General features: G+C 42.9%; 1 protein-coding gene across 1 annotated transcript; it reads left to right on the top strand.

The window, feature by feature from the left end:
• Positions 1 to 23908: 23908 nt before the first annotated feature.
• On the top strand, positions 23909 to 24660 carry LOC101776102 (pathogenesis-related protein PRMS). The gene has a single exon (XM_004968726.3). It carries the CDS (start codon positions 23967 to 23969, stop codon positions 24465 to 24467), a length of 501 nt encoding a protein of 166 aa, XP_004968783.1. The 5' UTR covers positions 23909 to 23966; the 3' UTR covers positions 24468 to 24660.
• The last annotated feature ends 1946 nt before the right edge of the window (positions 24661 to 26606 follow it).

Raw genomic sequence — 26606 nt, 5'->3', positions numbered from 1 at the left:
TCGTTCCATCTGCATCATATTACGCATGAAAATGGATTACACTTGATAATGGATTACGCGTGAAAATTGATTAAAGATCCAAAAAACATGATACAATACAACAACATGAAGGTCCAAATACACATATTTAAATTAAAGATCCAAACAACATGATACAATACAACAAGCCATCCACTGGTTATTATCTAGGAGGACTTTAAGCATCCTTGAGCAGTGAAGACGAAGGTTCTGCTCACCCAGCCTCATCCTTAGGTTTATTTGTGCCGCCCAAAACGGTAGTACTAAGTGCACGTGAAACTCCCGGGACTGAGGGTGGAGCATAACGACCACCAAAAGGAGGTTCCTGACACACAGCAATAGCTTCTTCATGATGTTGCTACAAATAACGAAGCATTACTTTTTCCAACGCGCTCATTTGCTTCGGCTTATGCTGAGGGCCAACTATGATTTTCCCCTTGCCGAAAGAGGAACCACGATTGCCCCCACCATCACCACTTCCTCCAGTAGTAGAAGCCATCTATGTACAAAAATTATTACCTTAGCACTGCATAAGTTGTTGAACTTGAAGACCGTGATCATCTCGCGAGCATGTCCTCAACTGGGCGGCACCACACTTTGTCACGAAAGAGATTCGATTCTACGGAAACGGGGACACGGTCACGATGTCCGTATCCACTCTTTCTCGTAGAATCGAACCTCCTTCTTGACATACGTTGCTGTTCGGTGGAGAACATCCTCGCAGAGATGACCACGGTATGCAAGTTCAACAAGTATGGATTTGAAAAACCATATTGAATTTGATAAGTTCAACAAGTAGCAGAAGCTATCTATGTAAAAAAATTCTTTCCTTAGCACTACAGAAGTTGTTGAACTTGAAGACCGTGATCATCTCGCAAGCATGTTCTCAACTGGGCAGCACCACACTTCGTCATAAAAGAGGTTCGATGCTACGGAAAAGGGGACATGGTCACGATGTCCGTATCCACTCTTTCTCGTAGAATCAAACCTCCTTCTTGACATACATTGCTGCTCGGCGGAGAACATCCTCGGAGAGATGAACACGGTATGCAAGTTCAACAAGTATGGATTTGAAAAACCTTATTGAATTTGATAAGTTCAACAAGTAGCAGAAGTCATCTATGTACAAAAATTCTTTCCTTACCACTGTAGAAGTTGTTGAATTTGAAGACCGTGATCATCTCGCGAGCATGTTCTCAACTGGGAGGCACCGCACTTTGTCATGAAAGAGGTTAGATGCTACGGAAAAGGGGACACAGTCACGATGTCTGTATCCACTCTTTCTTGTAGAATCGAACCTCCTTCTTGACATACGTTGCTTCTCGACGGAGAACATCCTCTGCGAGATGACCACGGTATGCAAGTTCAACAAGTATGGATTTGAAAAACCTTATTGAATTTTATAAGTTCAACAAGTAGCAGAAGCCATCTATGTACAAAAATTCTTATCTTAGCACTGCAGAAGTTGTTAAACTTGAAAATCGTGATCATCTCGTGAGCATGTCCTCAACTGGGCGGCACCGCACTTCGTCATGAAAGAGGTTCGATTCTACGAAAAAGGGGACACGGTCACGATGTCCGTATCCACTCTTTCTCGTAGAATCGAACCTCCTTCTTGACATACGTTGCTGCTCGGCGGAGAACATCCTCGCCGAGATGAACACGGTATGCAAGTTCAACAAGTATGGATTTGAAAAACCATATTGAATTTGATAAGATAAACCGTCTAGACAAGGTAGCATCATTCTTAAATCAATCTCCCTCACATTCTAGCTCAAAATACCTCTCCATTTTCTACTTCATCATCACATTCTAGCAAATAATCTTTCCATCTCCAAAGCATAAATCAAAGCATAACACGAGGATGAAGTAGCAAACCTTCACAACACTTGTGTTGGCTGAGTGAAATTCCCATGAAAATGAGGGAAAAAATTTCGGGCAGCACCTCCCTTGCTTCGGCACCACCGGAGAGTAGGTAAAGCTCAGCTCTTTGTCTATGTGTTGGACTGGCTTGGGCTGGAGGAGGAAGAAAGGCCTCTGTCTTGGTATATAATGGGGATGAGTTTTTATCCCGGTTAAAAACTCCAACCGGGATAAAAGGGTGCCGCCACCGACATCCCGGAACTAGCTGTTGCAAGCTTGGGCTGGAGGAGGAAGAAAGGCCTCTGTCTTGGTATATAATGGGGATGAGTTTTTATCCCGGTTAAAAACTCCAACCGGGACAAAAGGGTGCCGCCACCGACATCCCGGAACTAGCTGTTGCAACTGGGACTAAAGGGGGGCCTTTAGTCTCAGTTGCAAATACCAACCAGGACTAACTCTCCCCTCCATTTTTGCCTACCGTGGCGCACCCCCTTTTATCCCGGGCCAACTTTAAACTAGAACAAAAGGGGGCGCATCGAAAGCCAATTCTCTACTAGTGATGGCTTCCATGCAAAGATGTCTCGGTTGGCCTGATTGAAGCTGACGAGCGCGTCTTCCTATTTGGGATCGAGACTTGAACCAATCAAGGCTGTCTTGGAGCTATCACCGGTCTTATGATCAATGGCTTTGATATCGACTTCACTTGCTGGCTTAACCTTGGTTGCCCTCGACTTCTTCTTTGGAATCTCGAGTTTTATCGGGGACAGTCTTTTGGAGACGGCGAAGACTTGCATCATTGAATTAGGCACTTGAGTAGTTGTAGCCAACTCCACAGCTTCTATGTCACAATCGTAGGATCTTTTTAATTCTCCGCGTAGAGAGAGTACTCACTTGGGTCCTGGCATTTTGAGTACTAAGTACACACAATACGAGACATGGACTTGGCTAGTGCAAATCTTCCAAGGATAGCATGATATGAAGTTTTGAAATCGGCTACCTCAAAATGGATGTATTCTCTCCGGTAGTGTTCCTTGGCCCCGAAGGTAACTGGCAAAACCACCTTGCCAAGGGGTATAGCCGCGTTGCTTGGGACAATCCTATAGAATGGAGAGTTCATTGGGGTGAGCATAACTATAATGTCTAGGCCCATCTTCCTCAAAGTGTTGGCAAAGAGTACATTGAGACCATTGCCGCCATCGATGATGACCTTGGTGAGTTGAGAGCCTGCGACTACTAGATCTAGGATGAGAGGGTAGCATCCCGGGTCTGAGAAATTAGTCCACTGATCCTTACTTGAGAAGGTGATTGGCATTTCTATTCACTTGAGGAATGTAGGCGTTGCTGTTTCAATGGACATGATCTCTTGGAGGGCTAGTTTCTAGGACCGCTTGGTGGCAGTACCCGATGTGCCACCGAAGATGACATTGACGGTGTTGGACAGGTTCTGGAACTTGCCGTTGTCATCATTGTCTTCGTCTTCTTTGGTCTACCCCTTGTCCTTTGCTCCAGAAGGTTCTGGTAGATCTTTCATGACTCTGCGAAGGCTATAACAATCCATTGTAGAGTGCTTAGAGTGTGGGTGCAATGGGCACTACTTTTTTAGGAGATCCTTGAACGGAGTCCTTTCTTGATTCCCCCGCCTTTCTTGGAAGGATGGGACATTGCCGCGACAGTATTGTCTAGCTTTCTCTTACAATTTTGACCACCCGAGTAGTTGCCTCGGTTGTCATTATTGGGATGATTGTTGCAGTTCTTGTTGTTGCATTGGCCATTACTCTAATTGTTGTTATTCTGGCCTCTGTTGCGACTAGACTCAAACCACTCGATCTCCTTATCTTCTTCATCTGTCTTGCCTTGTATCATAATCTTGAGAGACTTTATATCTTCCGAGCGTCTCCTGCCAAAGTCTTCGAACATCCAACGATCGTAGAGACCGTTCTGGAAGCAATCTATGGTGTCCCATTCCGTGATGTCCACGATAGTGGCCTTCTTGTCGAAGAAAGAACATAGATAATTACGCAGGGTCTCGCCTTGTTGTTATTTGACTTGAGACAAGTCAATCCTATTGCCAGGACGTTGCATTGCCCCTACGTAGTTGTTTGTGAATGCCACCTTTAGTTGATTCCACATGTCAATGGAGTTCCCTTCTAGAGATTCGAGCCACGTGAGTGGCCCTGCCTCCATGCAGATGGGGAAGTAGATGACTTTCGTGTCATCATTTCCAATGCCACATGATTTGACAGCGAGTAGCACCTCTGCCATTGGACTAGGTCTCTTTTGCCGTCGTACTTGGTAATACCTAGCGGTTTGAACTTGTCAGATAGAATTGTCTTTCGTACTCGTTTTGAGAAGGTAGGAAACCCATTAGAATCATCTCCTGAGTACTCGACTTCTTGCTTGTGTTCTCAGTGGCGCCCTTCGATAATGTTACGGGCATCGCAACTTTTGTTGATCTTCTGATAGAGGTCATGTACTGGGCGTTCAGGCTCTGGATGGGGTCCACGGTGGCCACAGCCTCCTGAGGGTTCCACCCGACTACTTTCTGCCCTATGCTGACTTAGTCTTGGGTACTTCATTTTGACTTGATCTGGCATCCTCATTTTGACCTGGCCTACCACCATCATTGCGACTTGGTCTGGCGCTACTGCCGTGATGGGATGAGGTGTGTCCAACCGAGTGTATCAGACTCTACTGATCGAGTTGCTCGTATACGTGCTCCGCTAGCTAGTTGCCTTCTGTACTTGTTTTGCGGCATTGCCCAAGTAATCAGGTCAATGGAAGCAATGGTGGCGAGAGGAGTATGGTGATGACGTGATTGAACTACTTCAAACGCGTGACCAAAGTTCATGATGGGTAGTTTGTTTGCAAGGCGGCGGTGACCCTCTGCCCTTGTAGCATTTCTTGCTCATCGTCGATTCCTCTATGATTCAGTCTCTTCTCCTTCCACGTTGGCAGTGAGTACATCCTACGAGACGTCGTCTGGATGACGTTCGTGTTGCGTATTCTTTTCTGGTGGTTCTTCGCCTTCACCTTCTTTTGCAACAACGATGGCGAGAAGTTCCCACTCCGGTGAGAAACTACCCGAACTTGATATGATGACCTCTGTGGAGCAGTCTTCTTCGTAGATAAGCGATAGAGGTGTTCCCTCCTGGTATGGGAGGTTGTCAAGATAGGCGACATGGTGTGACTCATTGTCCTTGGCTCCTCCGTCGCGAAAAGCAGGTGCCACTCCCCATGATGGCGGCGCGGCGTGCAGCTCTGGTGACCTCCGCTGCCCCTTCGCCACTCTCCCACACAGCTTCCATGGTGACCCGCTGCTAGGACTCGGGGAAGCTGGCCTCCTCCCCGTGTATGTGCGAGACTATGACCTTGGATCTCTGTGTGTGGGAGACTCCCATCGCTTGGAACCATGGTGGCCCGACGATGCCCTGGCGGCAACCCGACGGCCGCCCTTTCCCTCCGCGAAGATAGCACCCTCCAGAATCGCCTACCTCATTGGGAGCAGGTCGCCGGCGATGGCGTCAGATCCCGGCGGCTTGTTGATGGTGAGACCCCAGCCAAGTCGTGTCGTCCTCACGGATTAGGCTGCCAAGCGGTCCTGGTAAGCCTAATCTATCCCATTCTATCCATTTCATCTGATTTGATTGTAGTACGAATTGAAGCTAAAATCAGAATATGATTACACGAGTTAATTCCCTCTCTCGATACAAGCAGTTTGTTTTGATGGATTTCATCATCACTAATTTTAACCTTTTCTTTGCAGCAATTCAAATACGAATATCTTTGGCACCACATGCCCTTCTTTTCATAACTAAAATTTTAGTTATTTTACAATTCTCGTAATTTCTCTCAGTGAGAGTCGATGGTCTTTAGGTACACAGTGCTATTGTAAATATATCATACCATTTACTCAGTTTTTTTCCATCAGTTCTCGTAATTGTACTATAAACAATTATGGTAATTGTAGGAGACCTTCAGGTTCCTTGGTAAATTCACCATATAATTTACTATTTTTTTAAGCAAGCTGATTTCAACATGTTTAAGAGTTGTTCATTTGTGTGGATCTGTCCCTTATGTATCACGGAACTACAATTTTGAATTGTGTCAGAACTTGGTCAGTATTTTTGCAAATTTAGGAATCCATGCTAATTACTTATCTGAATGGGTAGGGACTTCTTAGCTTGCATCGATTCGTCTGTTTTGTACTTCAAATTTGTGACAAACCCCCAATTTTTATTGCTGCATGCAGAATGAATGTTGATGGATCTCCGTGCACCTCGATCCGGAACGGTACCAGCATCACCCGTGCGCCCATATCAGCTACTCGATTTTCCTGCCGTAGCTGATGGATCTCTGTCGCAGCGCACACGCACAAGAGATGGAGCAAATTACTGCCAATGGAAATCCAGTTGTCAGCATAATTAGTGTTTTATTGTCTTATTTTATAAGCAGAAGGAAGCGGTAGACTACAGAGTGCCAGAGTGAATCCCGCTCCCAATACAGTAGTTTGATTTCTGAAGATTGTGTTAGCATGAGCGTTATTCAGATCGATTTCATCATCACCTTTTTCGTGGCAACTCAATCATAGAGCAGTAACAATATTTTTTTAGCCTGCAAGCTAGTTTCCTTCTATTACTAATCCACTACTAGAATGATCATTGTGTTCAGTAGGCAAAAACAATGTCAATTAGTCTTTGGTCATCTTTTGGGTCAGTGCTTCTTTGTTATCATTATATTATAGTAAATGCATAGATTCTTGTTACTTAATTCTTGTAAATTTGGTTCCATATAAACCCAAGGCAGGACTATACAAAAGCATGATTATCTTCTTGTTATCATTCTGACGCCACTGCGGTTATCATCTGAAGTTAAATATTGTAAATCACATATAAGGGGCGCAGATTCTAGTAATCATGTATACCATAAATCACATACAAGGTACGTAGATTCCAGTAAATCATTTAGAAAAACTCTCATAAATAGATTCTTGGAAATCACAATTGGTAGACTTATTATGGTAAATGTAGAATCTTGAATTCGTAACAAGCAGTTCAGGTAGGTTATTCTCCTAACCAAATGACATTGGTAGTTCAAATTTAACACATTACGTCAACATGATTCCTTCATATTTTTTCAATGAACGTATTATTTACTATTCTTCCTGTTATTTTGAGGTTTCCATAGGAATGAAACCTTCTAGCAGGTTCTGGGCAAGATGCGCTCACTTAAGCAGACGGCAGGGTAGATTCAATATCTGGCCTACCAGCTGCAACCGAATGAGTTCAATATTCCGTGCAGCATGACAGCAAACAAACTCTCTGCATTGACTTAAATTTATCTGCTGGGCAGCATGCAGCTGCCGGTGCATTTGAAGATGGCAACGACGTGCTCCAATCAGCGTCTCGTTAGGCAAGAAGGACTGGAACTGTTTCCCTGCTATATCACCACATGAATGAAGCAGGGAAAATGGAATGTACTCCAAAGAGCTTCAGCCTAGAGGAAAAGCATAGCAGAAAACCTATGTTTGTGTTACATCATTCTAAGGCACTGTTGTACTTCTGTTATATTGACTTCTAGTATACTGGCCATCACAATTTTATAGTCACTTGATCACGTCATATTGATAAATACCAATATTGATTCACCATTATGGTTAAAAGATGATGCCACATTGTGGTAACCAATCATATGAGTTCTGGTACAATACTGAATGCATTGTGGTAAATTGGATTCTAGTAAACTGGGCATTGTTTTGTAGTAACTTGATCACCCCACATATTTTGTGGCCTACGCCGTTCTGGTAAATGAGTTGTTGTTTTCTCTATAGAATACCAGTCATTTTTTCTTGTAATGTGCATGTACGATACACGATGTAATCTGGAATATGGATGGAGCTGCTTTCATTAGAAGGACGTAACCTGCATGTACGATGCAGATGCACGTGTTCTGGATGGAGCTATTTTGATTATGAGAACCTGGCTGAAATCTCAATCACATCGGATCGTAATAACCCTAGCTGTAAACCTGGCACTAATTACGTAATGAAAGGCTCCCTGGATGCTCAGCTAGCTCGCTCGCTCCATGGGCTCGGCTACAGTCCAGACCGGCTGGGATGCGTTGACCTAGCGGGTCTCCTGGTGACTAATCAAAGGGTGACAGATGATCTGGCTACAGAATAACTATTCTATGGCCGGTTATGGAGAATAACTATATGTATAAAACTGATGATGCTCTACCTGACTACTCCAAGTGTTTGATGCCACATATCCTTATTCTATATTTACTCTGCCCGGCCATCCAAGTCTTTGATCCCAGATTTGGTCTTTGATCCCAAGCAGGTAATAGGTTCAATTTCCCATCTTGCTTCTTGTCAAGAATTTTCTAATGGAACAGTTTGGGCTTTCTTTTATTCAGACCACTGCAATGTCGTCGACACCTCCAATGGCCAAGTCGTTCGTCTCTCGCCGGATCCTCCAACTGTTCAGTATCCGAGACGGCGATCAGGATCGCGTCGTGATGGCCCACGTGTTGAAGGATCGATTCGATCACTTCGTCACCGCAAGCGTCTGCATCGGCAAGTGTCTGAGCCACTACGAATGGATCGTCGTGAAGGATGATAATGCTGGAGCAGCCATCGCCAACACCCTGCTCGCTCTACTTCCATCTTATGAGGACATCGAGAAGTTGCATGGTGACATCTGAGGTTTCTACGATGAGTTCGCGGTCTTCAGGATGGTGAAACAAGCTCCTCGTACACTGACCACAGGGAAATCGACCGCCCGGGGCAATTGCAGTGCTCATTTAGTTTTATGTATTATTGAAACTTAATAAAAATTTTACTAGCAAGATGTCCGTGCGTTGCTACGGTCAAATAGTATTTGTGTTCACTTTTGTTATTTTTGTATTCTATACCCTAGTTTTTGTTACACTCAATGAATCTCTACTCTTTTTCTAATAAAATTTTGAATTAATATGTTTCCTTCTATTTGAATACTCATTATGTTTCTATAACTATTTATTTAACCAAGAAGTTGCTAGAGACAAAAAAAAATAGATATGACTATATTGTACCACGCAAGATAATCTATTTTGCAAGGACTATGCTTCAGACATGGTTTGCCCTAAAGATCGTTGTTAGCTGAGCGTAGTGAACATGCATTAGTATGGACTTGTGTCTCATGCAAGTAGCATATGGCCAGTCTACAACAATCGCTGCTTAGCGTCCCACATTACTATCACTATGTGTAACTTTGTGTAACTTTTTCTAGTCCAGCATGTATTGTACTCCCCATACCTGATTTATTCTTTTCAAGTCGTTAATAATCCCAAATGTTTGGTAATTGAACAAATACCTAGAACTAAAAATAAACATAACATTATGTGTGGATGCACGTACGCTTCTTTGCAGGTCAAGAACTTTATATATATATATATATATACACCACGATAATAAACGAAATATGATCATATTTGTTTCCATATATGACAAGTAGGATGAACCATTTTAATCCTAATGTTCACCTTCAACTAAATTCAGATGTATTCCTTTAACACAAACTAACTTTATTCCGACTGTTGGGCAGCCATCTTGGGAACCTGAAGGTTGTGGGTTCGAACCCTTTCCACCCTCCTATTTATGAGGGTAGAGGAACCCGTGTTTTTTCAGACAGTTCAAGGGGGAGAAGTGGCGGTTTTTATTCGGTTTTCACCCTATGCGCAAGTTTTCTCCGATTTTTATCCGATTCTACTGTTGTCGTTCGAAAAAATTGGCATCGCCATGAATACTATCCTGTCTATACGAAGGATCGGCCAACCCTAACCCTACCCAATCTCCTCCTCCTCCCCCCTACCCCCCTCCCCCGCCGCCTCTAGTCTTCTGCTTCCCCACCGCGCCATCTCCTCCTCCCCACCATTCCATTGTCCACCTCCACCTCTCCTACCGCTTTGATGCCCACCTCCACCTCCCACACCGCTCCGACGCCTGCCTCCTCTTCCTCATGGCGGGACTGGCCGAAGATATTGGGCAAAGTTTTAAGTGCTAGGATTTTGTTATGAACGAATCACCATTTCGCTAAGTTTATTATTTATGATTCTTAGTTTAAGTTATGTTTCCATGTATGTTTAACTACTTGAACTATATTGCCTTGTATGTTTTATCTATAGCTATGTTTTTATGTGTCTATATCTATGTTAGGTTATATGTGTGTTTGAATAAACTGCGTGAACTTATGAAACGAATGTCTAAATGATTATGAGAATATTTGTGTTGTTATGAATGCCTAGTAGGTAGATGTTCACATTCTGTTAAATGTGCATCTATTGTGTGTGCAATTCATTCATAACAATGCTCGTTCAGTACTCTAACCATTCAATATAGCATTGCAATAAATAGTTTTTGCAATGATATATTTTTATTGAATAAAAAATTAGGAATCAAAATTGGTGTGTGATGGAATTGAACCAAAGACCTTCTAGACACATAATCAATTAATTACCACTATAGGAGAGTAGCTTTGTTATATATTTTGCTACTAATTCCATTTTATTACCTGTATTAATAGTAGTAACGCACAAAAAACATAGCAATAGTGTACATGTATTGCAACAATTCCTCCCTCATGGTAACCATTTAGTTTTTTTCGACAATATAGACCAACATTTAATGAAACTCAAGAATTATTACAATGTTATAAATTATCAACTAATTTGCAGTTGTTTTGTACATGGTGGATATAACAAATACCTATTGCAGCGAAATTCAAGATTATGGTAACCTAAGATATTTGTGGCAATATTAGCGACATATTGCAACCATTTATCAAAATGGTGTCAATAACACCTATCTGTTGCAATGAAAATTAAGAATATTGTAACGAAGATAGGCAATATTGTGCACATATTGCATCTGTTTTTCAAAATGGTGGCAATAACATCTATCTATTGCAGCAAATTTTGTATTGTTGCATTATGTTCCGAGGAAATAGGGTAAGAATCTGGTTTGCTAAGAGATTGATTAACTCAAGGCAAAAATAGTGTGGTTAATGTTAATCTTGGATGAAGCTTGGTTGGTGATTCAATGTAGCATCAAGAGCATCTAGTGACAATAATTAGTTGATTGATGGATGCCATGTAAATTTTGTCTGCTTTGCAAAATGAAAATATGTTTATACATCACTATTTTATTCCTTAGAAGCACATGGTTAGCTTAATAATTAAAATGGATTAATGCCCACAAAAATTCATTAGGATCACCCCATAATGGACAATTAAGGTTTAGATAGGGTGATTTCCCAAAGAAAAAATTTAGGTGACTCATGGTGGCAAAAGTACAGAGCTTATTTCATATCAGGCCACTCATGTTGCTAGCGTGCGTGTGCATTTTCCAAGTCAAATATCTCATCTCACCAATCCTATATATCTACCATACTAGTACTTGATGCAAGCATGTGTGTGATGCGAACAGAGGTCAATCTTTAGAATGCATGACCGTATAACAGTATATTAGAGTGCTCACCGTCCAAAAGACATTGTTGACAACAAAAATTGGCAGGTATTATAGCAACCTTGGAAAATCGGAGGACCCAGTTTGCAAAAGAACCGATAGTTATTAACATTTCAATTGACTCTTCTATCTTAATTACTCGTAGATCTAATGTCCATAAATTTAGTAGTAGCAATTCACTCTCTAAGTACTTACAACCGAGGTGATGTCCTCCTAGCTTAACCTACTCAAAAGAGAGAGAGAAAATTGCAATGGTTACGAGTATAAGAGAAAAGGGAGAACAACATTGAGAAACAAAAGGACGAATACTTAAATGAAACAAATATTTAAATGAAACAATTGACGCTCCTAAAACACTTGAATCGAGAATCAAGACTGGTTCAAAGTCTCCAGAAAACCTAGAGGGGTCGGATTTCTAATCGAAAGGGTTTTGCCAAACTAAGGATCGAGCTATTTAACTTTAGAGTTTTAAATATAGCTTGTTAATATTGTGTACATTAATCTTAACGGGTCCACTTAGATTTTTGAATTAGGAGTGTACATTAATTTACTTCTTGCCTTTTAAAAGAATGCGTTTGTATTATTATTTAAAGATGAATCCAATTAACTGTACTTTTGCAATATTGGCTTGTAAATTCTTAGGTTTTACTATCCATGAAAATGGTATATAGATAGATCTTAAGAATATAAAAATTTAGTCACTGTAAAAGATATTTGTAAAACGATGTGTTTATGTAAAATGAACTAGGCTTTTTTGATCTTGCCCCTACTTTGAAGAGTAATTGTGTTTTTACCCTTGTTTTTTTTAACTTTGTGATTTTGCCCTGAACTATTTACAAGCCAATGCAATTTTACCCTTGGTATTTGCGTATTTGCCCCTATTTTGATCGTTGACTAGGGGCCAAACTGCATTGACTTGTGAATAGTTGAGTGCAATATCACAAAGTTGAGAAAATGGGGTAAAATCACAATTACACATCAAAGTAGGGGTAAGAACACAAATGCCCCCAATGAACTCAAATTGACTTGGGGATGGGGAGGGGGGTCAAAAAAAACTTTGAGAAAACACAAAAACTATTTGTCTACAACACATAGATTAATGTTTTGAATTTAGGTAAAAGTTCAAATGAAGGATCGGAAAGGCGACCAAAGGGGAGGTGAATGGGAGCCGATTCAAATTTTCTCCAAGAACTTCGGCAAAAAACCCACAAGCCTCTCTTCTAGCAAAATCAAGTCCACTTAGCTATGCACAAGATAATGGACCTAAGAATGATGCTAGGAACCCAATTTGAGAATAGCAGAAGCAAGAAAGACTCCAAACAAGCTCCGGAAGACAAACTTTAAAACCAACACCTCTATGCGGAAAAATCCGGAGGAAGCTTCGGAAAATTCCAGATGTGTGGAAATTTTCGGAGAAACCTTCGAAAATTTTCAAAGGTTCGGAGATTTCCGGAATTATTTTCGGAGATTTCCAGAATTCCAAAACAGCCTGCGAGATTTCCGGAATTATTTCCGGAGATTTCCGGAATTCCAAAACAGCCTGCGTGGTGGAAGAAAAATCCGAAACTCAATCAAACGACCACAAAAAATCACAAAATTTTAACCATAGCTTTCCAACAATATAACAAACATATTCCCAAAAGATCTCCTCAAAAAGATTAGCCAAACAAAGGGAATAAGAAACTTGTAAAGAACACCGCTTTTCAACCCTAAAACTTGAATCCGCCCGATCTATGAACTCGTGAGGAGTTAGATGAATTCCTTTGGTGGAAATACTTCACTCACGTCCTAGTTCATATCCAAATGATCGGTTTGACCCAAGACTTCCCAAAAATCACGAATCGAACAAAAACATGAGAAAGGAAAAATGGGAGAAAACAAGAATGCGAAGAACACGATTGTGATTTCCACAAATCGTCATCCCCCAACACGCGGAGGTTAAGACCTCTATTCCCACAAGAAAATCTTCGGTTCAATACACCGATAAGAGTTCAAATCATCTGCGGACCTCTAGAGAGAGACTAGAGAGAGAGGGAAAAACCAAATGAAAACTAGAAAGAGGTGGATGGATGAGAGGGTGGAGAGGTGCTGAAAACTTCAGCCCCCCATCTCTATCTATAGGCGCAGACGAAAGACTAAACTACCCCTATAGCTACTACTAAGATAACTACCCATGCAGGGGCATTTTGGTTCAAGTTTTTGTGCGCTCATCGGACGGACACACCACCTTCATGACTTTGCTTCACCTCGACGCAAGCTTCGTGATGAGACCCAGGCCGCACCAGGCTCGCCCCCTATTTTGAGGCCCAAACCGGGAAACCTGCAGCGCGGTGGTTTTGAGACCCAAACCACCCAAACCATCCATCTTCGCTTGGCCGCCACACGACCTCCTCGATGTTGACGCGTGTCCGGTCTCCGCCAAGCCTTTGATGCCTCCAAGTCGTTCGCTCCCAGCTCCCCGGCCGCCTACTTGACTTGCCTCCATCCCGCTTGACTCGACTGACGCCGTCTCCATCACCATCATGTTGTCTTGCCATTCCGTGCATCATGTGGACCGTCCATGACTTCGACTGGACTCCTCAGGTCCATCGGTCCAAGCCTACTCGCGTTCATCCTTCACCGCCCTTGGTCCATCTGAACCTTTCGCTTGACCATCACCGCACGCCGTCGACCGTCACACCGAATCCTCCACCTACACATCACAAGCCAAGAACAACACCAAACCAACACAACGTTGTCAATCACTCATCATCCAAAGGTGACCACCATTGGTCCTCAATCTCCCCCTTTATGAGTGCATTGACAACACACCACAAATTCATAGTATTTAAAAAAGAAAATAAGAAACTAAAAAATAAAAAATCATGTGATCCCTCAAGAAGAGGCAGAAAACGGGCTCAACACCAATCACATGAAAAACCAAATTCAGCTCCTCAAGAAGAGGTAAAATAGCTCAACGCAACTGGAAAAAAGAGCACAAGAGCATGAAAAAGCTTAGATAGACTCCCTTGAATAAATGCACTCCCCTTGAAATTACTCCCCCTTGTTTAAAGAAATGCATGAAAAATCTCCCAAATTCTCCCAAGAGTCTGTGAATTTCAATTTCTCCCCCTTGTTGGCAATGCAAACATCAAGGCAAGCATGAAAGTCTAAAAAACATACCATGAAAATGCAGAAATTACCAAGCTTCTCAGATATACCACAGAATACTCTCAAAGGCTACAAGAGAGATAAGCTTGGTGGATTACAAGGAGCAATAGCATCGCTAGCAAGATGAATTCATGTTACAGCAAGGAGCTGAAGCATATGTCCAGTTTTAGCATTGTTGTAAAACATCACCACGTGAGCAAATACCTAGTCCAGAAATACCCAAGCAAGAAGAACTAGGCCATCAAAAGCTCATACAGGGAACAAACATTCTTGATACAAGATCAGTGTAGACACCCACAACACATCACAAGTTATGTGAGGCTTGTTGAAACCAAGTGCCCACTTCTTTTTGGTAGACATCTTGTAGCAACTAAGCGAGCCAGAATATGAACAATTAAGCATAAAGACTTGGTGAATTTATAAATTTTTCTTTTCAGCATTTTCCTTTTTCATTATTCACAAGGCAAAATACATGAAGTGCCTTTGCGGCACAAAGAAGCCATGCTTCCCAAGGGGTGCATCATGGGCTAAACATCTGCAATGATACCTAGATCTTTTACCCGATTGAAAAGAACATGAATTCCAGCCACAAGCTAAATGTGGAACTAGCATTCAAACAAGGGTAAATCAAGACTAAGCATCTACTCATGGGTGATATACAAGTTAATAAAGTAGAATTTAGCATTGAATTTCAGAAAGCAGTTTTCATCATGTATACAAGATCATCAAGAGCATTGCACATTGCATCTAAGTAAACAACCAAGGCACTAGCTCACAAGTAGCCTAAAACAGTAGTCAGGGCATATAAGAGAAGCTCATCTAGTGCAGTATGATACAAATGCAATATGATATAGATGCAATGAAAGACAAACTAGCATACTACAAAGATGCTAAAAGGAAAAGGCTATACAGATATAATACAGGAGAAGCACCAAAACCCAACTCAGAAAGGAAAGCAAACACCCAACTCCCCCCGCAAACGAGCAAATGTGGCTTGATCCAGGGGTTTGGTGAAGATATCAGCGAGCTGGTTTTGGGTAGCAACATAGCCAAGGTCAATATCTCCTCTCTCAACATGATCTCTCAAAAAATGATATCTCACATCAATGTGTTTAGTTTTGGAGTGGAGAACAGGGTTTGTAGCTACACTAAAGGTACTCGTGCTGTCACAAAGAAGAGGAACATGAGTAAAATCCAAACCAAAGTCTCTCAAGGTGGAAATCATCCAAAGCAACTGAGAACAACAACTAGCAGCAGCAACATACTCAGCTTCGGTGGTAGACTGAGCAACACTAGATTATTTGCGGGAAGACCAAGAGACCAAAGACGAACTGAGAAACTAGCAAGTTCCAGAGGTGGACTTGCGATCCAAGCGACACCCAGCAAAATCCGCATCGGAGTATCCATGGAGAGTGAGTGTTGAGGAGGCAGAATACCACAAACCGAATTCAAGGGTAAAGCGTAAATACCTCTTGATCCTCTTAATCGCTTGGCGGTGAGAGGTTCTCGGTGAAGCCTGAAATCGGGCGCACAAACACAATGCAAAGTGAATGTCTGGCCTTGTCGTCGTCAAATAGAGGAGGGAGCCGATCATGCTCCGGTACTCCTTCTGGTTCACCGGTTTGCCGTCTTCATCCGCATCAAGTGCCGTCATCGTTGCCATGGGTGTGGACAGTGGCTTAGCATCAGCCATGTCAAACTTCCTCAACAGGTCTTTCGGGTACTTCCCTTGGTGCACGAAAGTCCCTTCCTTGCTTTGCTTGATTTGTAGCTCGAGGAAGAAGGTTAGTTCACCCATCATCGACATCTCGAACTCCCTGCTCATGTCATCTGCAAACTTGGCAACCAAAGCATGAGAGGAACCACCAAAGATAATATCATCCATGTAAATCTGAACAATAATTAGGTCTTTGCCTTGCTTGAGGAGAAAGAGAGTTTTATCAATTGACTCCATTTCAAACCTTTTCCCAAGCAAAAAGGATTTCAACCTAGCATACCATGCTCGAGGTGCTTGTTTTAGGCCATAGAGAGCTTTCCGGAGTTTGAACACATGGTCAAGATATTTAGGACTCTCAAAACCAGGGGGGTTGTCTCACATACACTTTCTCCTCTATGAAACCATTTAGGAAGGCACTTTTCACATCAATTTGGAAGAGCTTAAAACCTTTAGCCACAGAAAAGGCTAGAAGGATTCTAATCGCTTCCAAACGGGCAACAGGGGCAAAGGTTTCCTCATAATCTATCCCCTCTATTTGACTAAAACCTTGGGCAACCAACCTCGCTTTTTTTCTCACAACCAATCCATTTTCACCCTGTTTGTTCTTGAAAACCCATTTTGTTCCTATCGGGTGGCAATTTGGAGGTGGTTCAACTAAAACCCAAACCCTATTTCTCTCAAAGTTTTCTAACTCCTCATGCATAGCATTGACCCAGTTTGAATCAGATAAAGCATGTCCAATATCTTCGGGTTCAAAAGAGGCAACAAAAGCAGAATGTGCAAAGTGTAAAATCTGCCTAGAACTGTGCCTAGTGGTGTGCTCATGCAAGTTACCATTTGTTGAGGTGGTTGGTTACGCTGAATGTGTCGTGGAGCTCCTCACTCTGAAGTAGCCTCCCCCTCAACAACAGCTTGTTCACTCTGATCTTCTTCTTCATCATCTTGTAGTGGTACTTGGTGATGGCTTGAAGTAGTGGAAGTAGGGGTAGGGCCATCAACTCTTTTAGTCGAAGTAGAAGGTATAAGAGCAGCAGCTAGAGCACAGTTCACTTCATCATGTTCTTCATCACCACTATCAGCACGCTTGTCCTCTTCTTCAAAAATGCTTTGTTCCATTTCATGTTTGCCTGCAACTTCAAAGACAGGGGTTGTGCAAGGCATAGTTTCATCGAAAGTAATCTCACAAGTTTCCACAATTCAGTTAGTTTCAAGGTTAAGTACACGATAAGCACGACTATGAGATGCATAACCAAGAAAAATACCATCAATGGACCAAGACTCAAATTTGTCCAAATTGCCTTGCTTTAGAATAAAACACTTGCATCCAAAACTCTTAGATGACTTACCTTGGGGGAACATCGATGCATCGACTCATAAGAGGTTTTCTTCATAAAAGCTCGCAAGAAGATTCAATTGGAAACATAGCAAGCAGTGTTAACGGCTTCGGCCCAATATTTCCTAGGAGTCCTATACTCATGAAGCATCGTCCTAGCCATCTCACAAAGGGTCCGATTCTTCCGTTCAACAACACCATTCTGAGGAGGAATATAAGGCAATGAAAATTGGTGTTCAAGACCAAGATCATTGCAAAAGGCTTTAAAACGAGCGTTCTTGAATTCTGTGCCATTGTCACTGCGGATAGCTCTCATGGCATCTTTAGGTTGCTCATTTTTCAACCTCAAGATCAAATCTTGAACAAAAGGAAATGCCTCGTCCTTAAACTCCATGAAGAAAACCCATGAATACCTCGAGAAATCATCAACGACCACAAGCACATACCACTTCCCACCAACTGAGCAAACTCGAGCCAGACCAACAGTGTCCATATGCAATAGCTCACATGGATGCTCAGTCATCACCTGATTCGCTGGTGGATGGGAAGCAGCAACCATTTCCCATGTCGACAGGGAGCACAAACAAGATCCTTGTCAAATTTCAATTTGGGCAAACCACGAATAAGATCCAAAGCACTGAATCTGGAAAGCAAGTCAAAGATCAAATGGCCCAATCTTTTGTGCTATTTCCAAAGTTCAGAAGATGAGCCAGCGACAAGACATCGAGAAAGGCCAAATGATTTGGAAAAATCAACTCGAAACACTTGATCCTCGGGAACAATCACACACACAAGATCACCCCGAGAGTCCAAGATCTTGTAAGACCCATGCTTGAAACGAACCTCAAAGCCATCATCAAGGAGCTGAGAAATCAAAAGCAAGTTGAAGCCAAGAGAATCCACAAGGGCAACTCGCTTAAGCATGAAGTTCTCACTCACCTTGATGGCACTTTCAGACATTACCTTACCTTTGCTATTCTCCCCGAAAGTGATGTACTCCCTGGTCATCACCGGGGTGAGCCTGAAGAACCATCTGTGATGACCGTCATGTGTCGAGAGCAACTGGAATCAATAAGCCACGTGTTCTCCAGGCCTCCGACCTGCTCAAACAAAGAGAGACCAAGACTGAGCAAATGTTTCAACATTGGGGTTAGAAGGGAAACAAGTCGAAAACCAGTGTCGAACCATTTGCTCAAGAGTGGGACTAGCAAAATCAACCATCTCTCGTCTCACAGGAGGACTACGCCCAATGCTAGGGGGAAAATGTGGTCCGTTGTAGCTTCGAGACACAAAGCCACGACTATGCTGTCCTGGACCATATTGATCATTGCGAGGGGCATACCTGGCAAAACCACGAGAAAGAGGTGAATGCACACGATCCACACGACGAGGTGGAGCTGCTCTAGGAGCATGTACACCATGAGAGGGGTGGTACATGTCCTGGTTGCCCCACGCAAGCTCACGCCTCAAAGCTTTCTTCTTACAAAAGCAAAACTCCTCAAGGTGACCCGACTTCTTGCAAAACTCACAATGAAAGCGAACTGGCTATTTTGGCTGTGGATTTGCATTGGGTTGAGGGTTTGCTTTGGGTTGTAGTTTGGCTTTGGGTTTTGGAAGTGGACGCTTAGGAGCGATTTCTGGATGTGTGTCAAGTTTGTTCCTGAGATGGTTTGGCTTTTCTACCCAAACAACTTTCTTGGGTACTTTGGGTGGTGTCTCAATGAAAACTCCATCTCTCACACACTCAGACAAGTTTTGCTCACAAGCTGGAATGGGTTGGTCTCTATTTTTAGTAGGTGACTCTCGAGGGTTGTAGTCAGCTGGTGGCTCACACTGGTTATAGCTTGGTTTTTTTCTCTCACCACTGTTTTGACCCACCTTTTCACACAACCCATCAAAGAACTTGTGCAACCCATTAAAATGACAACCCTTCATAACGGACCCAAGCCCAAAACCATCAGCCCTTTTGAACTCCTGAATCATCATGCGTAGCTGAGGTTCCCTACTTGACACCCAACTAAGAACCGTGCGCAAGTAAGAGTTTTCATCCTCAGCATGTTGCAAACTAAGCTTGAGTTCAGGACAATCAGTGCATTTAGGAAGTTTAGATAACTCAGACTTCTCTAAATCACTAAGCTTAGCATATGCATCATCCAACTGAACTTGCAAAGCGGGGCAAGATTTACATGCAGCAAGCAAAACAGGCCTAGTCTTGACCTCATCTAAAGCAGCCCTAGTTAAATCCAATTCATCTACCAACAAAGCATGCTTAGATTGTAAAGATGCTAGACTATCCATATGAACAACACATTCATTACACTCAACAACATCAGAAACAGTAGGAGCAGATTTAAGCATATCTATCTCAATCAAAGCACTCTCTAACTTAGCCTTAAGCTCAACTCATTCACGAGCTGCCTTCTTAATCAACTTATCTTGATTGATCAGGTAATCATTTAATTTTTCTATTTCTATGGCAAGTTGTTCTGGAGTAGCCTTTACCTCTAATTCTATGTCAGAGTCGCTTTCCTTGTCATCCTTCTTGTTGTCAGTGTTGAGAGCCATGACATAGTACCCGTTGTGGTTCTTGCCGGAGTAGAAGCAAAGGCCGTTGAAGTTCTTGCCATCCTTCTTCTTCGCCTTGCGGTCGCCATCCTCCTCATTTGAGCTTGAGTTGGTGTGGTCGTCAGTGTCGGAGTCGACGTCGCTGAGGGAGGTGATGAAGGTGTGTGCTTTGGCCTTCTTGCAGTACTCCTTCTTCTCATGATCGGTGAACTTCTTCTTATTCTTTGGTGCCATCCTTGTTCTTCTGCTTGTTGTAGTCGTACCCGCTCCTATTCTTGTTCTTGTCGGGGCAATCGGCGGCGAAGTGTCCTGGCTTGCCACATTCGAAGCAGTTGTTGTTGCTTCTTCGCTGGTTCTTGCGGTTGTCATTGAAGCGCATGAACCGCCTTGTGATTAGGGTGACCTCATCATCATCAAGGACCTCCAGTTGCTCCTCTGAAAGAGAAACCAAGGAAGATAAGGCAAACAACATAGAAGAAGAGTTACTCAAAGCCTTAGGCTGTCCAGAGCCAGACATGAGAGCCATACTACTTGGATCAGTAGGGCTCCCTTGTTTTGCTCAGAGCCTCTTGTCAACTTCAGTGGACTTCAACTTGGCAAAGAGTTGTCAGTGGAAATTGTTTCATAATTTTATGACTTGATGATTGCATCAACCTTCGTACCCCACACCTCATGATCCAAAGCATGAAGGAGCTTCAAAGCTATATCGTGATCGGTGTAGGGTAGAACGGTGATGTTTGCTTTCATCTTGTTCACGATAGCCAAGAATCGCTGAAACAAAGCATTAGCAGACTTGCCAGGCAAATGAACAAAGTTCTCATAATCACACCTGTAGGTCTCAAAGAGCCTAGCCTTCACCTGGCTGTTTTTCTCATGGAAACTCTGAAGTCGGGACCAAATCTCATGAGCAAGAGTGAGATCCTCAACTCGATCAAACTCAACATGACTCAGACTCACAAACAGGATATCCACCGCCTTGTTGTTGGCATGATACTTATCTCTGTCATCTTGAGTCACATGAGTCATAGGAATCACATAGTTCACATCCTGAGTGATTTCCCAAACCCCTGCTCCCTTACTATTAAGATGAGCTCTCATGCGAGTTTTCCAGTATCGATAGTCAGAGCCATCAAAGTAGGGTGCACCGGTCGAGGAAGAATGCTCAAAGGTCGCTATAATAGGTTTCGAAACCGATTTGGGTAAGGAGAAACCTTAACCGGCTCTAATACGAATTGAAGGACCGGAAAGGCGACCAGAGGGGGGGTGAATGGGAGCCTATTCAAATTTTCTCCAAGAACTTCGGCTAAAAACCCACAAGCCTCTCTTCTAGCAAAATCAAGTCCACTTAGCTATGCACAAGCTAATGGACCTAGGAATTATGCTACGAACCCAATTTGAGAATACCGAAAGTAAGAAAGACTCCAAACAAGCTCCGGAAGACAAACTTTAAAAACCAACACCTTTGTGCGGAAAAATCCAGAGGAAGCTTCGGAAAATTCTGGACGTGCGGAAATTTTCGGAGAAACCTTGAGAAATTTCCGGAGGTCCGGAGATTTTTGGAATTATTTTCGGAGATTTGCGGAATTCAAAAACAGCCTGCGTGAAGGTGAAAAAAAATCCGAAACTCGATCAAACGACCTCCGAAAATCATGAAATTTTAACCATAGCTTTCCAACAACATTACAAACATATTCCCAAAAGATATCCTCAAAAAGATGAGCCAAACAAAGGAAAATAAAAACTTGTGAAGAACACCGCGTTTTCAACCCTAAAACTTGAATCCGCCCGATCTATGAACTCATGAGGAATTAGATGAATTCCTTTGGTGGAAAGACTTTACTCACGTCCTAGTTCATATCCAAATGATCGGTTTGACCCAAGACTCCCTAGAAATCACGAATCGAACAAAAACGTGAGAAAGGAAAAATGGGAGAAAACAAGAATGTGAAGAACACGATTGATATATCCACAAATCGTCATCCCCCAACACGTGGAGCACACGAGGAGGTTAAAGCCTCCAGTCCCACAAGAAAATCTTTGGTTCAATACACGGATAAGAGTTCAAATCATCCGCGGACCTCTAGAGAGAGACTATAGAGAGAGGGAAAAACCAAATGAAAACTAGAGAGAGAGGTGGATGGATGAGAGGATGGAGAGATGCTGAAAACTTCAGCCGCCCATCTCTATCTATAGGCGTGGATGAAAGACTAAACTACCCCTATAGCTACTACTAAGATAACTACCCACGCAGGGGCATTTTTGTCCATATTTTTGTGCGCTCATCGGACGGACATGCCACCTTCACGACTTTGCTTCGCCTCGACGCAAGCTTCGTGATAATGCCATGTGCCCTACTTCTCGAAGCTTCGGCCACACCGGGCTCGCCCCCGGTTTTGAGGCCCAAACCAGGAAACCTACCAGCGCGGTGGTTTTGAGGCCCAAACCACCCAAACCGTCCATCTTCGCTTAGCCGCCACGCGATCTCCTCGATGTCGATGCGTGTCCGATCTCAGCCAAGCCTTTGACACCTCCAAGTCGTTCGCTCCCGGCTCCCGGGCCGCCTACTTGACTTGCCTCCATCCCGCTTGACTCGACTGACGCCGTCTCCATCACCATCATGTTGTCTTGCCATTCCGTGCACCGTGTGGACCGCCGATGACTCCGTCCGGACTCCTCAGGTCCATCGACCCAAGCCTACTCGCGTTCATCCTTCACTGCCCTTGGTCCATTGGCATGAACCTTTTGATTGACCTTCACCGCACGCCACCGCACGCTGTCGGCCGTCACAACGCATCCTCCACCTGCACATCACAAGCCAAGAACAACATCAAACCAACACAATATTGTCAATCATTCATCATACAAAGATGACCACCACTGGTCCTCGTCAAATTACTCTCCTCAAAGTGTAGACAGGTTCAATTTAACCCCTAAATCTCTGCTTGTCCTAGCTTCCGACTCTTGGAAAATTTAAGGTACACCATCCCTAGGCCCCTAACACAGTCTCTCCCAGTTCGTTGGTTTTTTTATGACGAGCCAGTGAAAAGCAGATGGAGTATCCGATTTACAAACCGGAGTGCAAGTCAAAATTGGCAAGCGCACAACAGAAATAGACTACCCATTGGGATTTACAATATCCTAGACAAGATGACCACATATCCACATCAAAAGTTGCTCTGATTTGCCATGTTTCTATAGCACTTATGTAGCCCATGATAACTCTAGCTAGTACCCTAATGAATTATTTTATATATTTATCGGAGCCCATTAACGGATCCAATGATCGGGTATCTACCGGCCAGTACTTGATTTTAGGACGTATGTGACGCGAGCAGATCGAGGACCAGGCTTAGCGTGCATGACCGCACAAATCGTGCTCGCAGTCCAAAGATATATTGGCGCGCGATCGAGCAAATGCTGCAAGTCCAAATTGGCATGCTCACAAAAGAAGTAGCTAAGTATCCTACGCATTAATTAGGATTTACATTCTAGACAAGATGACTTGACCACACGTCCATCCCGAAAGGTCCTCTGATTTGTACACCGTTCCAAGTACTCCTAACAGAAAATCAAGTTGCCTCCATGCTAGGCATGTCCTGTTCGTGGAATTCTATGCCCCTTCATTACGTGCGAAGAAAAGATCGCCGCCAGCACGCCAAGCCATAGACGTACGTGTGCTGTATTTTCCAAGCAAACCAGAGAAAATCCACCTTCTCCTCCATTATAAATACCCCTACATGCATGCACTTGCAATCTTCATCCCACAAAACAAAACTAAGTAACAGACGCAGATCTGCCTTCTAGATTATTGTGTAGCTATGGAGCCATCGTCCAAGCTAGTTGCGTTGCTCGTGTTGGCCATGGTTGCCGCCATGGCCGTGCAGCCTTCAAGCGCCCAGAACTCGCCTCAAGACTACCTCACGCCCCACAACCAGGCCCGCGCCGCGGTCGGTGTCGGCCCGGTTACCTGGAGCACGAAGCTGCAGCAGTTCGCGGAGAGCTACGCCGCGCAGAGGGCCGGCGACTGCCGGCTGCAGCACTCCGGCGGGCCCTACGGGGAGAACATCTTCTGGGGGTCGGCCGGCGCTAACTGGAAGGCGGCGGACGCAGTGAAGTCGTGGGTGGACGAGAAGCAGTGGTACAACTACGCCTCCAACAGCTGCGCCGCCGGCAAGGTGTGCGGCCACTACACGCAGGTGGTGTGGCGCGCCACCACCACCATCGGCTGCGCGCGCGTCGTCTGCCGCGACAACCGCGGGGTCTTCATCATCTGCAACTACGAGCCCCGCGGCAACATCGTAGGGCAGAAGCCCTACTGATTGCTACACTACTACTCTGGTTCATGCATGCACGAACACACGTAACGACTGATACGCATGGGTGCATGCGACTCTGAATTTTATACGAATAAGACTTGAGTAATAAATAAAGGGCCAGTTGGCCATTGAATATTACAGCTGTGAGCTCCATCTCTAAAAAAAATCAATAAAGGAGTTTGCTATTTACATGAAATTATTTTATTTCTCTTGATCACATTTCTAATTAAAGAACATCACAAAGGCACACGACGGCACAGTTGGTTACCAAAAACTGAAGGTGATAGAGATGTCACACATATTCCGATCCTCATACAGTGCGAACTGTTAACTGTTAAGCAATAACTCATGAAAGGAAAAGCATATTGTACTTCATCGGTTCTAAACGTAGGTCGTTTAGTCATATACCAAGTCAAATTTCTATAACTTTAATAATTTTATAAAATAATATTTTAGATATATACAATATATTCCAATAAATACAATAATAGGCATATTCTGGTGTCATAGGTGTTGGTGCACTTTTCTATCAACTTGGTTAAAATTAGAGAAATTTGACTTAGGGAAAACTAAAATGACTTACATTTTAGAAAGATGGAGGTAATGATCACAATCTTCTCTTTCTACATGCATGTGCTTTTATTTTGTTCTTTAATGTACTTCTATCATGAGCTGGACCTTTAGTTGGGATTCTTTCAAGAAGTGAACTTTGTGTATTGTCATTTTTATTGTAATAATTAGATTTATTCAATGAAATCATAACTAATCATGCTAAGAAAACGTAAATCCCATCACGAAGATATATCTGGCAGTTTCTTGCTGTTAACTTAATCTGTTTGAAGCAAATGTACCGAAAAGAAATTTCGATAGTCAAACTTTGAAGATACTCCGTACGAAGGTATTCAGTAATACTAGCACTACCGGAAACCTCAACTTTGCCGAGTATTTTAGGTTTGTCGAGTGCTGAGCTAAAAACACTCGACAAAATAAAAACACTCGGCAAACAAGAGGTTTGCCGAGTGTAAAAAAAAATACTCAGCAAACCCCCTTGTTTGCCTAGTGTTTTTTGGCACTCGGCAAAGAAATAATTTTTTAGCTTCCGACCTTGAATTTTTTTGTACTCTCCACATGTAACATGTGGTACTCCATGCTAAAATTTGGTATATTTTTTATATTTGTTTGCTATATTTAATTAATTATTTGCATTTCGAGCAATTTTTTGAATAAAGTCAATTTTGAACTACTAGTGATTCAAATAATAGAATAAAAATGGGTAGAAATGATATTCATGTTATATAGCCCATTTTGAGGTCTTACCCATGAAATGAAAAGAAATTTCGAACATCTTGTTCAGGAAACACGATCATGAACGTGTGGTTGAATGATTTTTAAATTCTAAAAAAAGCAAACGAAGTCTAAAAATTATGAGATTTGTCATGATGTGATGGTGTCATACGTGGAGGTTGTGGTAAAAAATGGAGAAGGTTTTGCCCATTTTGTCATGTACGATGTTTACAAATCAAAATATCTTAGAAGAAGAATTCGATAAGAGTTGGAATTAAAGTGATGGTCGAATTGTGGTTTGACTACAAAACTTTTTGTATAGGTAATAGAGAACATATATTGAGCCATGTGAAATTTTTTGGAACCGTTTGATAATTTTAATGTATTAAGTGTAATTATAGAATTTTAATTGATATAAATTGATATTGAACCGCATAAAATAATGGAATAATATGAGTAGAATAATCAAATATATATTGTTGAGTGAATTTAATGACCTATTTTTCAAAGTGTATCGAAACAAATGTAGAAGAACACATTATTGAAAAGAAGGAGGATGGAAAAAATAAAAAAAAAGACTTTGCCGGGTGTCGTAGGTTGTGTTTGCCAAGTGTCCAATGCAGGACACTCGGCAAAGTTATTCCAATATAAATGTCATGCCCGTCAGCTCTCCCCCCTCCTTCTCTCCGAGCCGCTCAGCTCCTCCCTTCCTTCTCCGAGCCGCCAAGCCCGCCCCCTCCATCTCCGATCCGCCCTGCCCGCCCCCTACCTCTCTGGCACCGACAGCGCCGCCCCCCGCCTCCCTCCCTTTCCGGATCCGCCGCCACCTCCTCCCTACCTCTCTCCCTGTATCCGCCG

The sequence above is a fragment of the Setaria italica genome, chromosome V (genome assembly GCF_000263155.2).
Source record: "Setaria italica strain Yugu1 chromosome V, Setaria_italica_v2.0, whole genome shotgun sequence".
Taxonomy (NCBI): domain Eukaryota; kingdom Viridiplantae; phylum Streptophyta; class Magnoliopsida; order Poales; family Poaceae; genus Setaria; species Setaria italica.
Note: the sequence above shows the minus strand (reverse complement) of the source record. Positions and strands in the feature narration are given on the sequence as shown.